At 47.6% G+C, this 15,588-nt stretch overlaps 1 protein-coding gene across 3 annotated transcripts in view; it reads right to left on the reverse strand.

Moving 5' to 3' along the window:
* The window catches only part of RPGRIP1L (RPGRIP1 like), a 168,417-nt gene that overhangs the window by 106,507 nt on the left and 46,322 nt on the right, over nt 1-15,588 (reverse strand). For all 3 annotated transcript variants that reach the window (XM_019505718.1, XM_019505720.1, XM_019505719.1), the window contains exons 7-8: nt 13,361-13,507; nt 11,796-11,869 (exon numbers count right to left, since the gene is read on the reverse strand). In XM_019505718.1, the coding sequence (XP_019361263.1) occupies nt 11,796-11,869; nt 13,361-13,507 (221 nt within the window). The remainder of the gene's footprint in view (nt 1-11,795; nt 11,870-13,360; nt 13,508-15,588) is intronic.

Consider the following 15,588-nt stretch of genomic DNA (forward strand, 5'->3'; position numbering starts at 1 on the left):
TGGTACCTGCCTTCCATCAGCTGAGTCCGTATCCTGGCACTGCTGGGTCCTGCTGTATTCCAGTCATTCCTACCACCTTCTTTGGTCCATGCCGACCCTGTAAGTAGATCCTTGGGCCCTCTCTGGCCCTGTGCTCCCACCGTGACCCCTTTCCAGGGTACCCACCAGGAGTACTCACTGGGACCGCTCAAGGGCTCTGGCCTGTTTGGACCAGTTGGGGACTCCACTTCTGGTCCCCCAGACTTCTCTTCTGCTGGGTCTTTTATCCCAGCTCTAGGTGTCTGGCCGGCCAATCGGCCCCGGCACACTCTTATAAAGTGTGCCCAGGTAGATGCAGGAGCCATTCCCAGCTCCTCCTGGCTCTGCCATTTTTTTCCTTTTGATCTTTTCACTTTTGCCAGGATGGGCTCCAGGCGTGGCATCCCACTACCTCCCTGTTTCTTCACGCTACACTAGCAAATTGCCTGTCAAGAATGATGGAGGAGGGGGTGGGGGGCCGGTGGGAATGGAGCCCTGTATCTAGCTCTGCTCCCCCCCCCCTGCAGCTCTAGGTCCAGCCCTGCTCCTCCCCCCCACTGTGGGTTTGGTCCCGCTCTCCCCCTCTCCTGCTCTGGCTCTGCTCTACCCCACCCACTGCTCTGGGTCCAGCCCTGCTCTAGCCCCCTCCCCCTATTCTGGGTCTGGCCCCACTCTACCCCCCCCCACCGCTCTGGATCCGGCCCCACTCTATTCCCTGCACCGTTCCACGTGTGGCCCTGCTTTACACCCCCTCCCTGCCACTCTGGGTGTGGCCCCACTCTATGCCCCCGCTGTTCCAGGTCTGGCCTCCGCTCCACACTCCTCCCTGCCACTCCAGGTCCAGCTCCACTCTACCCCCCTCACTGTGGGTCTGGCCCCGCTCTTCCCCTCCTGCCATTCTGGGTCTGGCCTCACACCCCCCCACTCTGGGTCCAGCCCTGCTCTAGCCCCCCAGCTCCCTGCTCTGGGTCCAGCCCTGCTCTACCCCCCACACCACTCTGGGTCCAGCCCTGCTGTATCCCCCCCTCCCTGCCACTCCAGGTCTGGCCCCACTCTACCCCCCTGCTGCTCCGGGTCCAGCCCTGCTCTACCCTTTCTCCATACCATTCCGGGTCCGGCCATGCTCTATGTCCCCTGCTGCTCTGGGTCTGGCCCCACTCTACTCCGACTCCCTGTCACTCCAGGTCCAGCCCCGCTCTACCCCCCCATTCCTAGCACTCCAGGTCCAGCCCCACTCTCCTCCCCTGCTGTTCGGGGTCCGGCCCCGCTCTACCTCCCCTCCCCGCCACTCCAGGTCCAGCTCTGCTCCACACCCCCCCATTGCTCCGGGTCTGGCCCTGCTCTACTCCTTCTCCCTGTCACTTTGGGTCTGGCCCTGCTCTGAACTTGCTGACCCGTGTCTGCCTCCCTCCTTCTCTGCCCACTGTCCTGGGGTTGGCACCGTCACCATGACACTCCCCTTCAGCCTTGGGCAGGGAGGCGTGGGGAAGCCCCGCTGCTCGGGCAGCTAGGGCACGTTCGCCAATTGCTGGCTGCCCAGAAACTTCCCCGGCAGTGGCTCAAACTTGGGCCTGCGCAGCCCAGGCCATGCAGCCAATTGCTGGCTGCCCTCTCGGTGGCGCATGCACATTTGGCCAAAAGTGTTACAGACAGACAGACACATTAGGCCTTTTATTATATTAGTATTCACTATCGTTATGGATATGGATATATTTTCCTACCACATAACAAATATAGGTACACCAACAGTTGTTGTGGAAGAAATAACAGAATTTGGCTGAGCTAAGAGTAAGACCAATTTAGATGTCAGGTATTTCCAAACCCATGTAATGCAACTCAGTCTGAATTCACTACACTGCAATGCATCTTTTTGAATTCACTATATTTCACTAAAGTTGGAACCATCTGAGTTGACAAAAGGTCAATGACATCTGGCACTGCTTCCTTTAGAGCAGGGGTGGGCAAAATGTGGACCATGGGCTGGATGCGGCCAGGCCATTCCATTTGGCCCGCAGGGCCCCTAAAAATTTAGAAAAATTAATATTTATCTGCCTCTGGCTGCCTGTTACGCGGCCCTCAATGGCTTGACAAAACTCAGTAAGTGGCCCTCCATCCAAAATAATTGCCCGCCCCTGCTTTAGAGGGACTGTGTGTATGACTAGTTTTGTACTACTAGGTCATATAAAAACAATTCCTGAAGACCTTATATTCATGCACATTGTGTACTTCTATACTGCCTAAATAATAAGCGTTAACTGACAAATTCATACTTGCTCTTTGTAAATCTTGGGGCCAACTGATGCAGTCCTAGTTTTGGCAAAATTCCCACTGACTTGAAAAGGAGTTTCTGCAAGTAAGGTGTTAGGAAGGAAGGAATGAAGTTTGAATCGTTGGGGGGGGGTTTGCTGGGTTTTTTTGCTTTTTTTTTTTTAGTTTCCATATCATGTGGAAACAGACCATCCATGTAATTTTTTTGCACACCTGGCTTATCTGCTGGTAGGAATGGTAACTTCAGTTAGTCTACACAGCATCTAAATGCGTAAGAACACTTGAACTACTGAAACAAAAGCATAACACAAGTAATCAGTTTTCTTCTAATTTCTTACTTTATATTATAGATACACGCGCGCACACACAAATCTGAAAGGATATTGCATGCCAGGAATCATGAATGAGCAGATGGCTGATTATGGGGAAGACAGGACCAACTACACTGCAGTAACTAGAAGCTTCAACTGACCAACCTATGGTAAAAGCAGGATTTAGATCATTAGATTTACTGAAGAGATCACCTTCTTTTTGCTAGGCAAAAAAGAGAGGATTTCAAACCAAGATTACAATGGTTTACTATCAGTTATTATTTTGCTTAATTAAAGAGGGGATGCAGGTACAATAAGAAATACTAATTCATTATTTAAAATATGGGGAATCCACTATGACAAGCCTGCAAGAGGCAACAACCAACAAAACTTTTTCTTTTATCATACTTAACATAATCATCAATCTATTAACTTAAAATAATCCTCAAAGCAAGTTGGCCCAAATCTACACAGGTGTGGTTATAATAGGGGACTGACAAACACAACAATTATACAGCTACTCCTTGCTTAATGTAGTTACATTCTTGAAAAATGCAACTGTAGCCTCCCATGTCACTCGCTAGTGTGCGTTGCTCTTTCTGGCCTTTTGGGTGCCACCATCACCTTTCTGGACAACAGCTTGTCGTATGGGCAGATGCCTTGGAAGGTCCCATGGGGTTCTCACCTGCCGTATCTTGTTGGTATAGGTTATTACTGGGAGGATGTTTTTAAGTCTTGACTCCCCTGGTTCCCTCCTTTGGTCTTCCCATTTGGTTTCCCTTTTTGGGCCTCCACCTCCCCTATACTCTGCCTTATACCAACCACAGATGTTAATTCCAAGTTGCAACTAAAACAAAATCCGCTCATCACGGTAAGGATTTTAGCCCTCTTAGGTTCAAAAGTCCAGTTTGGATAGTGTACTGTCCAGCTTCAGGCAGCACATTAGCCAGCCTGTAATTTTACCAGTCCCTGGGTACCTTGCTCCCAGGTATGCTTCTTTCTCTCTCTGGTTTGGACTCACAGTAGACTAAGGTTCTTCCTCTCTCTAGCTCCCCAGGCTTGCCACTGTTCCACTCCCAGCTGGCTGCATGAGGGGAGCAGACTCATGCCCCAGCGGTGAGTGAGGGAGCAGGGCACAAGCATGAGCAGGGGCTGGGGGTAGTGGGGGACAAACAGAGGCCTAGGGGGCACATGGCCCCCAGGTGCCCACTTGTCCTGCTAAACAGCCCGGCCAGGGGCCCAATCCCCTTAGCCCCTACTCCTGCCTGCCTGTGCCCTGCTCCCTCACTCACTGCTGGGGCCTCAATCTGCCCTGCCCTGCCATGGCCCTTTACCCTTACCTCTTCCCCACAGACACCCCCAAATAATTTTTATCCACCTCAGTCTGCCCCTCTTCCCTCCCCACAGACTGACCTGCGGAAGGTGGTGGTGGTGTTGTCATAAATAGCATAGATATTACAGCTGGAAGGGAACCTCATAAGATCATCAGGTCCAGCCCCTTGACCAAGGGGCAGGAAGTCAGCTAGGGTCAAAGGATCCCAGCAAGATAAATGTCCAAATGTTTGTTTCTTGAAAGCGTCCAAGGTAGGTGGTAGATACATTCACTTCTGGGGGGAGTCTGTTCCAGGCCTTGGGGGCTCGGACAGTAAAGAAGTTTTTCCTCATGTCCAGCCTAAAACAGTCTTACAGGAGTCTGTGACCGTTGGACCCTGCCATCCCTTGGGCTGCTCTGGTGAACAAGCATTCCCCTAGATCCTGATGCACACCCCTTATGCACTTATAGGCTGCCACCAAGTCACCCCGAGCCTGTGCTTCTCCAGGATGAAGAGTCCCATAGCTCACAGCCTCTCTTTGTAAGGCCTGTTCTCTTGCCCTCAGATCATACACATGACTCTTCTCTGGATTCTTTTAAGTTTCTCCACATCCTTCCTAAATTGTGGAGCCCAGAATTGGATGCAGTACTCCAGCTGTGGCCTCACCAAGGTCGAGTACAGCGGGAGGATGACATCCTGGGTGTTGATTGAGATGCATTGGTAGATGCAAGCCAGAGTTTTGTTCGCTTTGCCAGCTGTGGTATCTCATTGGTGGCTTACACTCATCTCGTCACCAATCATGACCCCCAAGTCTTTCAGTCATGGTGCTAGCAAGTGTAGCACTGCTGAGCCTGTAAGTGTGATGCAGGTTTTTATTCCTGAGGTGGAACACCTTGGATTTCTCTATATTGAATACCATCAGGTTTTCATCCTCCCATCTTCTAAGCCTGTTGAGGTTGGCCTGGATCACCAGCCTATCCTCAAATGTGGACACTCTTTCCTAAAGTTTGGTGTCATCAGCAAACTTGGCCAATCTGGTTTTGACACCAGTTTCCAGATTGCTTATGAAGACATTAAAGGGTACAGGGCCAAGAACAGAGCCTTGGGGGACACCACTAGTCACCAAGTGCCATGTTGATTCAGTCCCATCAACTATCACTCTCCGGGTCTGACTTTGGAGCCAGTTCTCCAGCCACTGGACTGTGGAGTAGTCGAGGTCGCAGTTGTCCAATTTTTCCATGAGGACATCATGGGACACAAGGTCAAAGGCTTTTTTTAAAGTCCAAATATATGACATCAACCTCTTCCCTTTTGTCCAGGTGACACGTCACCTGGTCACAGAAGGAAATGATGTTGGTCAGGAAAGACCTACCTGCAACAAACCCATGCCAGCTATCTCTCAGAATGTTGTCTTCTGTTAGCCTGTAAAGAATGGTTTTTTTGATAATGTTTTCCAAAATCTTCCCAGGGATAGAGGTCAAACTGATGGCCTGTAGTTTCCTGGGTCTACTTTCCTCCCTTTCTTGAAGATGTGCACCACATGAGCCCTCTTCCAATCTTCAGGTACTCCACCCAAGTGCCATGAGTTCTCCGATATCCTTGCCAGTGGCTGTGCTATGATGTTTGCCAGTACTTTTAGCACCCTTGGGTGCAACCTATATGGACCAGCTGATTTATGGGGGTCTAGTCTCTCAAGATGCTCCCTCACAAGATCCACGCCAGTGGTGGGTATATATTCACCTTCACCCTGGTCGTTCCACATCATGGTAGGCAGGGTGGTCCCTTTGCGCTGGTGAAAAACTGACACAAAGTAATCATTAAGCAGATTGGCTTTTTCCAGGGTGTCGGTAGGCAGCTGCCCCAGCTGGTTTAGCAGGGGTCCAAATTTTGCCTTTGTTTTTCTTTCAACTCTCCACATATCTGAAAAAGTACTTTTTATTGGCCTTGATTTGTGTAGCCAGATGAAGTTCAGTTGCAGCCTTGATTTTTCTAGTTCATTTCCTGCAGGTGTGTACTAGTGTAGTATACTCCCCATTAGTGGTGTTTCCTCTCCTCCATCCATTATATGCCTCTCTTTTTAGATGTAGGAGTTCCCTGTTGAGCCAAGAGGATTGTTGAGCCCTTTTACCACCTTTCCTATGGGTGGGGATGGACTTGTCTTGTGTTTTTAGGATTGCTTCCTTAAAGAAGAACCACTCATCATGAACTCCCTTCCCTGTGAAATCATGGCCTCTTAGGGCTTCAAGAACAAGCCTCCTGAGCCTATGAAAGTCAGCTTTCCTAAAGTCAAGGACTACTGTACTGCTGGATGTCTCGCCAGCTTTGCGATAGATAGTGGAAGTGATCAACTCATGGTCACTGTCACCCAGCTTCCCTTGCATTCTTAGGTCACTGATTAGATCATCTCATTTGGCCAGTACCAGGTCCAACAGCGCCTTAGCTCTTATCAGCCCATAATCTTCTTGGGACAGGTAGAGGTCATCCACACATATAAGGAAGCTTTCTGACTGATCGGATTTAGTCAAGCACTCATCCCACAAGATGTCCAGGTAGTTAAAATCTCCCATGATGGCCATACACGGAGAGTGTGCAGCCTTGGCCAGTTCCCTGGCAAATTTTTGGTCAAGCACTTGTTCCAGGTTTGGAGGTCTGTAGTAAACTCCTACCATTGTATCCCCTTCACTATGTTCCCCTCGTATTCTAACCCAAACAGTCTCCAGTCATCCTCCATGGGTTCCAATCTCAGCTTCTACGGACATGTAGCTCTCCTTCACATAAAGCTATGCCCTGACTCCTTTTTTGGGCACAGTCTCTCCTGTACAGGGTATAGCCATTTATACTGGTAGCCCAGTCATAGGAGGAGTCCCACCAGGTCTCTGTGATCCCCAGGAGATCATAGTAATTTTTGTTTAGGAGGACCAGTTCCTTCTGTTTATTCCCCAAACTCCTAGCATTAGCGTACAGGCACGTAAATGTGCTAGTGGAGGCCCTAGGTTTCCTTGTCCTCATGGAGAAGCTCTGTTCCTGGGCTGGGGTAGGAGTGGGTTCCCTTGAGCATTCTAACTTGCTGGTTTTGTGGTTTATGCACAGTGAGCTTGCTCTGGTGGTTGTCTGCCCATCCCCCATAGTTTAAAGCCCGGTTGAGCAAGTCAGCCATTTTGGCTGAGACGAGCTTCTTTCCCAGTGGAGTGAGGTGGAGGTGATTTCTTCCCAAAGGACCACTGCCTCTCTCTGAAGAATGGACCGTGGTCACAGAGGCCAAAGACTTCACCGTGGCACCAGTGTCACAGTCTTTTCTTTACTGCCTCAATTCATCTCTCCCTCCCCTGCCGTGACCCATAACTGGAAGGACTGAGGAAAAAACCACCTGTGCCCCCAACCCTATGAGCCCTCCTCCCAGAGCCCTGTAGCCACTCATGACCCTATGACTCTGCTGTGATTGCTCTAAGCCATGCCATTTGTGCCCACATGGATAAAGAGCATAGGGTAGTAGTCAGAGAGCCGGATATGTTTTGGGATCCTCTCAGCCACATCCCGGATACAGGTTCCTGATAGGCAGCAGACCTCCCTGGTTAAAAGGTCAGGGCATGTGACAGGAGTGCCTCTTCTGGAGTCCCTCTATCGGTGACCCTGCCCTCCTGTTATGGGCCAACTGCCTGCCTTCTCACCTGCCATGCCTTGATCTTGATTAATTGATGTAATTAAGCGGGAGGTTGCCCATTTTCTGCCCCACTGCTAGGGGCACTATCTGCGGCTCCTTTTCCTCTCCTACACCTCAGCCTCACAGATGATACCGACATGGTTTGATCCTTGTTGTGATTTGGCCCTCCCCTTGTCCTCCCTGGGCTTTCCACAGCCCTATCTCACTCTGCACCTTGCTGGCGCTCAGGCTCTCCATAGCCCTGTCTGGCACTGCACCTTCACTGGCACTCGCTACCCCCCCGGGGCTTCTCACCACCCCCCCCAGGGCTTCTCACCACCCCCCCCTCTCTGGGGCTGGGGTTTCCCACGCTGCTGCCAGTCCCCTATGACACCTCCTCCATCCCCTAATAGCCTCACCCAAACCGCTGGTAAAAACAAACACAAACACAAAGCCCCTAGGCTATAACAAAAATCCAAGCTGCCTGGTTAAAACATAATTCAGTCTCTACCAGGGAATACTCCATCCCATATCAGCAACAGGAGCTACTCAGGTAGTCAGGCCTCTTTACTTTTCTCCCTCAGACAGAGCTCCTTCCCCCTTGGCTGCCAGCAGGGAACTGCTCTCCTGGCCTCAGGCCTGGGGTTTATGTGGGGGCCAGGCCCTGCCCCTTTTGGTCAGCTGACCAGATGCAGGTGTGGCCAATTCCCTCCTTAACCGGTTGTCCCGGCAACCGACACCTGGGTTCCTACCTCTGCTCTGAGTGTTGCAGGCACCTTAGTGTCCTGCTACAGGGTGACAGATTGCTCCCTCTGTCCCCCTCAGGAGGGAGTCATCCACAATGACCACTCTGTGTTTCATCTTGGGATGATATCTGGTCATGTTTCTTCCTCACTTGCAATAACTGGCAGCTCTGCAGGCTCTACTGATGCTGAAAGAGGTTTGTACCTGTTGCAGAGATCCGGGCTGGGGGGGTGACCCTGGTACAGTGAGACTTGGGGCTGGAGACAACCTCTGTTCAGTCCCTTGGCTGGACAATATGGGAGTGCCTCTTGGCCTCCTTGGTCCTGGCAGGCTACCTAGGTCACTCTTCTGTCCTGGGGTGAAGCAACTGGCAGCAGGAGTCAATTTCCTGTTTGCCAACCCAGATGGCATGAAGCCCCTGCACCATGGTCTGGAGCTTCACTATCTGGGATTCCAGAGACTCCAATATGGATCAAACCTCATAAGGGGAGGTTGCAGTGCTTCTGATCCCATGTGCCTGGAGTCGTGCCAGACAGCCCCCACAGCCAAGAGCCAGGGGCTCCATCTGAATGGAGGCTGGAACTATGGGTTCTGTCTGGGTGTAGGCCTCAGAAGTACCAGAGGGGAGGGATCTAGCCACAGGGGGGAGACTTGGGGTGTGATGTGTCCCACCAACCATTGCATCAGTAGTTGTTTGGCTACTAATGTCCCAACTACTCTGTTGCACAGCACTCAGGTGCTCTGTGCCTGAGAGCAGAAGAACAACTTGGGGGAGACCCCTGGTGGCAAGATGGGGGAGGCTCAGCTGCCAGTTGCCTGGGCAGCCACAGTAACAGGTGCTGGTTGTCAGGACAACCGCTGGGGAGCCAGCTGACAGGAAGGGGCAGGGCCTGGCCCATATAAACCCTGGCAGAAGGCCAGGAGGGTAGTTCCCCTCTGGCAACCAAGGAAGGAGGAGCTTGGCCAGTGCAGGCAGAGGGGACAACTCTGACTGTGTGAGCATCCCTGGGGCACTGCTGGGGTTGCAGTATTTCCTGGTAGGGACTGAATGTTGTTTGGCAGATGGGTTAGTTTTTATGTTATAGCCCAGGGGGCTTTGTGTTTTTGCATTTGTTGTTATACTGGAGGACTGGGTGTGGCTATTAGGGGTTGTAGGAAGTCTCATAGGGGCTCCACAGTAGCATGGGGGCCCAGTGCCAGAGAGGGCACAACATTCAGGGGTGTATTGACCCCAGCCCCGGGGTGGGTGGTTGCAAGATGCCCCAGGGTGGACAGTTGTGAGACAAGCCAGAGAGTGTCTGTGTGGCCTGGAGAGTGGGACAGACCTGAACAACATCAGGTACATCTGCGAGGCTTAGGCTGTGGTGTAAGGAGAGGAAAGGAGCCGCAGACAGTGTCCCAGGCACCAAGACAGAAAATGGGCAGCCTCCTGCTTGATTAATATCTTCTAATCAAGCAAGTAACAACAAGGCGTGGCAGATGAGAAGGTGGGTGGTTGGCCCATAATTGGTGTTGTGGGGTCACTAGTAGATGGACCCAAAGAGGCACTCCTGTCACATTCCTTTGAGGCTTGCTACCTAGGGCCTCAGGCCCTTCCTGTACAAACTCCCACACTAACTTGCGCACTGGGTCTAGAAGCATGCCTGTTTGCACATTCTGTTCATGAGGCTCTGGTTGCATGGGCCAAGTAGGAGGGTTGTGGTACACAGTGGACTATGGGTTGTTTTTTAATTCAAAAAGTTATCTTCCACCCAAAAAGGTTGAAGACCAAGGGTTCAGATTATGGTTTAGATAGGGATCATCCTGACTCATGCAGCGGGTTTGACTAGATGACCTCTGGAGGTCCCTTCCAGCCCTACTTCTCTATGATTATCTACTCCACCTCAAAATTTGCTAGTCTTCAGAAGAAAATTCAAGATTTACAGTGCCAGACAGAAAATGCACAACAGAGTATGAATCTACAGCCAAGTGATATAGGCACTCTCCTAGGAGGAAATAATGACTTCCAGTGCCTACTGATTATTTTCCATTTAGCAGGCATATACAGTGTTGAAAGCATAGACCAGAAACCTATCTGGTTAGGGGACTTAGGACTAGGCCTATGCAAAGCAGCAAGTATTTGCTTCAGATTAGGCTGATTCGGAGGGACAGTGATTTGATTCGGAGACTCAAGTTACTGTCCTGATTTGATTAGAACAAATCGGATCCAAAGATTTGGCGCCGCTTCGGAGATTCAGCCATAGACTATACAGGCAGCAGTCCTCACCATGCCGGACACAGCTGCCTCCAGTTGGTAAGTCCACTGGAGTTGGGGGAGGGAGGGATTGGGGCTGGGACAAGCTGCCCAGCTGGGGTGGGGGGGCACAGGAGTGCTAGGAGCAGGGACTATGCCCTGCTGCCACTTGCCCAGCCAGGGCGGGGGGAGGGAGAGAAGGGGCAGGATGCAGGTGTGGCTCACTCCAGGTGGAACAGACAAACCCACAGTTGGCCCTGATCACTGAGTGGGACTGCCTATAGACTTGCTCAAGTGCCCCCATCTAGCCCAAGTAAAGTGCCTGGATGTGGCTGATGCATCTAAGCAGCAGCTGTGATAACTGTGACTCAACAAGACAGGTTCCCTTTCTATGTAGCCCATGGTCTTCATTCTCCTTGCCTCACTCCTGAGAGAACTCTGAACCCTGAACTCCCCAAGACCAGGTCATACCCATGACAGACATCTATGAAATTTTAGGCACCTAAATGGTTAGTCAGGGATTTGGTGCTTGTGCTTTTGGCCTCTAGAACCTTCATTCAGTCTAGGTTACATTTTAGGTTTCTAAGAGCTCTGCTGGATGTTGCCAGTTGTTCTCAACTGCTCTCACCAAATGGCTTGCTGCTTTTTCCGCAGAAAAAAATAAATATTGCAAGAACTATGAAAGTGATTTCAGTTGTTACATTTATTTCATAGAATCATAGATATTTTTAGAGGCATCAAAATTGACAAACTATGCAAACACTAAGTCCAAAATTAATTTAAAAGAAACAAATTCTAGTTTCTTCCCCAGGAAAATGACTTCAGAAAATTTCCCATATTTTCTAGTTTTCCACATAGACATAAAGCAGAGACTATGATTTCAAATCATAAAAAGTGTATTCTTCATCAAGATTACTCTCATTATGTTTTTGGAAATTGACTGTAATTACCTCAGTTATTTTTACTTATGTAGTGGAGATTGAAACTTGCATTAGATTTATCTTACGCTTAGAAAGTGTGGCTCTTTTTCCCCATTTATGTGATCTTAAACTCTCCTGATAAGAGTCTTTACATACACTACAAGTTTCACCAGCATGAAGGAAACAGTTGAAGGCCTTTGTGTATTATAATGAGAACAGACGCAAAACAGGCATGGGAGCATAAAAGCTTCCATATATAATTATGGAATTGGTGGTACGATATTTTTAGAAGTGTTTTTATAAAAAGAGGGGAGTAAAACTGACATTAAAAAATCATTGATAATTTACCTGTTATATAGCTTTTCATAGTTTTCCTTCAAAAGATCCCTCTCCTTTTCCAGGTCATTAATTCTTTCCTGCAACTAAAATGAAAAAGGAAATTAGAAGTAATACAGAGGCTGAGGAAGAAATTGAAATAAAATTATAAAGGTAATTAGTTTATAGTATACAGACATTGACAACAAGGCCTTTAGCTGTTGTTTTCATGGAATAACTTAAGTCTCTTAGAAGCTGAAAAACATTTATGCTTACTTGTGCAATATTTTACTGTAAACATAATTTCTTCCAATCAAAATACACATTTTGAAATTTAAAATAGCTTTGATACATGCAACAGACCAAACTCATCATCACATTAAAATCTCTGCTGTAATTAAATCAGCTATCCATCAACACGAAACTTCAAATGCCAAATACTTGTAAGTAAGAAAAGAGGCCCAGCCTGAAGAAGATCCAGAACACGCAATGATTACAAGGTAAATTAGGCATATAAACAGTATCTAAGTGGTTAAATGCAATCCTATTCTACCCTGATTCAGTCCATGAAAACTGCTAATGCAAAGGTGGATGGGTCCTCCTCCTTTTTGCCAGGGTAAAATAAGATCTCTTTAAATGCCATTTAGAAAACAGAATAGAATCCAGGGAATCAAGGGTGCAGACAGAAGTACAGGCTCCCCACTTTAACTGAGAACACTTTGAAGGAAACATTCTGAGTTACAATGATCCCCCAGACCAAACAGAAGTTCACTGTTGGTTCCAGGGAGAAAGGGAATCTGGCTGCTGACTGGGAGCCTGCAACACACAAACTCCCCCCAGAAGTGGTGCAAGCACCTACTCTGGACTTCTTCAGAAATATTTCTTGCTGGGGTCACTCAATCCCAGCTGACTTTCTGCCTATGGTTGGGGGGCTGGACCCGATGACCTCACAAGATCCCTTCCAGCCCCTAATGTCTATGAAATCTATGAACACATTTCCTCTCTCTCAGCCTATCTGCTTCAGAATGGGAGGGGGGGAAAGGGAAGAGAGATCTCATTCTAGGGGCTCCTCAGCTGGCACTGGAGGGTCAGGTGGGTGAATGGGAGTCCACTCACTTGTATTGGAGCTTCCCCTTCCCACCTGCCCCACGCTCCCATGGGGCTAAAAAAACCCACAGACTGAACTCCTTCCACTCCCTTTCCCCCTCCCATTCTGAAAACAGCTCGAGGCTTGGAGGTAGTGCAGACAGAAGTTACAGAAGACACTCTGTTTTGAAATGCCTTTATCTGACCCTTCATGCAATGAGGGTTCAGATTTTCACCAGACTGGCCATTTTTAAAGCAGTCTGCAGCCATGCACTTGTTTCATTATGGCTATAGACTGCTTTCTGTGAACAGATCAGGCAAAAATGGTCACTTCTGTCTGCACCCCGAATGTTAAACAAGAGCCACACTCTTACTTAACAAATAGGTAAAGGAGCAGCAATTTTAACAGCAAAATTCAGGTGATGTTTTTCATTAAATTCTAATTTGCATTCTAAATAATGCCAAAGACAGACTTTAACGTAGCATGATGCCTGAAACACCTGAAGTCTTACCTCTTCTATCCTACATTTTGAAAAAGTCATTGACCTTAATTCTTTTTCAAGTTGGAAGCACTTTAAACGTTGTTCTTTAAGCTGTAGATTAAGCTGATCTCCATTTGCCATTAAAGCATCATGGCTGACCTTAAGTTTCCTTTGATTCTATCAAAAAGAAAAGAGAAAAAATGTTATGCCTTCAGTAACATAATGATGACGATCCCTGATATGTATAGTATGTATTCAAACAGGGGTTGTTGATATGTCATAACCAACATGTAATGTATATTCTCAATTCAGTCAACAGGAGACCCTCTTGTACCAAGTTTGACTCATTGCAGATATTGAAAAATTGGCAGGCAGAAAGGCAGCATTTTCCCTCTTTCCTCAATATTAAACCATCATAGTCTACTTATGATGACAAGGACCAAGAAATACAAATGTATTTGTTAGGCAATTAAAAGATTTTGTTGTGGTTACAGTAGTTAGATGAACTGACCAAAACACTGCAGTAGCAAACAAAACTGAAGGCTGACCACAGCTATGCTAATTGCCTAATTTGCCAGAGCTTGGCTCATTCACAGTTTTAGATATTTAATTATTTTACATTACTAATTCAATATGTTAGTAATGTATAATTAACTTTGCTGGATTACATTAAGTACACTTCAACCACATTTTAATATTAACAGGGGATATCAGAATTCACATTTCCATCCAAAAGGATCACATCCTCTACATTTCAGCACTTTAACAATACCTTATTATGAAAAAAAAATCATTCTAAAGCACATTCAAACAATTTATGCCTTTTAGACTGTTTTGTCCAGATCAATCTGCTATTTAATATAGTCTAAACTCACACAAGTAACTTTGATTTAAATGGGAGTCTTAAAAAGCCCAAAGTGGAATCAGCCTACTCTATATAGTTTTCTGTAAGCAGCCTAGTTTAGATTGGTAGCAAACAGAACACACATTTGCCCTTTGAGCAGGAGGACAAATTTTAGACTAGGTTCCCCCATTTTTAAAACAGTCTGTGCGCGCTGAACTTTCTGTTCTGTTATTGGTACAGATGGGTTTCTAATCACTTACACGAGTGCAAGTGTAAAGTCTGTACCTTGCCTTGTTGATAATTTTGAACAGAACAAATTTGACTTGACATTTTTTAGAACCCTATGCCATATGATATTTCTAAAAGGAGTCTAAGACACAAGCTAACAGAAAACTATACAATTTCCTTTGGTCTTTTCTGAGAAGCTTGAGTGCATCACTACTCCTCTAAAATGCCTTTTTGGAAAGAAGCCACCTACTTACCTTTAGCTGCTGTTTAGCTGCTTTTATCCACACACAAAAAAACCCAACTTATTTCAAAGAGTAAATGCATTAGAGACTCTTATGTCACAGAAAATGAATAATAAATAAAACATTACCTATTACCTTTTTATTATGTATTTCCAGCATTTGACTTCCTCTTCAAGCTCTCATTTTGCCCTACCCATGCCTCCAAACATGACTTGATTATCTTCTTCAAAAAGAAAATGGATGGAATCTACTGAAACATCTTTCACCCCACCTCTTCTCTCACTCTCTTTCTTCAAACTCCACTGCTCTTCTTCTTTAATATCAACCACTATCGCTAACCTTTCCATGAGCCTCAACAATCCCATTAACTCCCTTACCACCTCCTTACATTCAATGTCTCTTCATTTATCCTCTCTCTTGCTTTGGTACTCAACTTCTCTGTCACCAGGAACAATGGGCACAAGCTGATGGAGGATAGGTTTAGGTTAGGTATTAGGAAGAACTACTTCACTGTAAGGGTGGCCAGAGCCTGGAACAGGCGTCCCAGAGAGGTGGTGCTCTCACCTTCCCTGGAACTCTTCAAGAGGAGACTGGATAGGCACCTGGCTGGGGTCCTATGACCCCTCCCACCCCCAGTGCTCATTCCTGCCCATGGCAGGCTGTCGGACTTGATGATCTGTCTAGGTCCCTTCCGACTCATTGATTCTATGATTCTCATCAGCCTTTGGTTCCTTCCCCTTCAACATATGCCTGTCCTGTTCTCTTATCCTTACAAACACAATATTGGAAACTACAACTGCTTACAGACGTGGAAACCCCCCCCCCCCCCCCAAACAGCTCAGTGCACCCCTGTGCTGAGTGCAGTGCATGCCCAGAAAAGGCATCACATCAAATTTGACTTGGCCCACCTAATGTCTGAACCAAATTTGACTTGGCCCACCTAG

The sequence above is a fragment of the Gavialis gangeticus genome, unplaced genomic scaffold (genome assembly GCF_001723915.1).
Source record: "Gavialis gangeticus isolate Ggan-Ray unplaced genomic scaffold, GavGan_comp1, whole genome shotgun sequence".
Taxonomy (NCBI): Eukaryota; Metazoa; Chordata; order Crocodylia; family Gavialidae; genus Gavialis; species Gavialis gangeticus.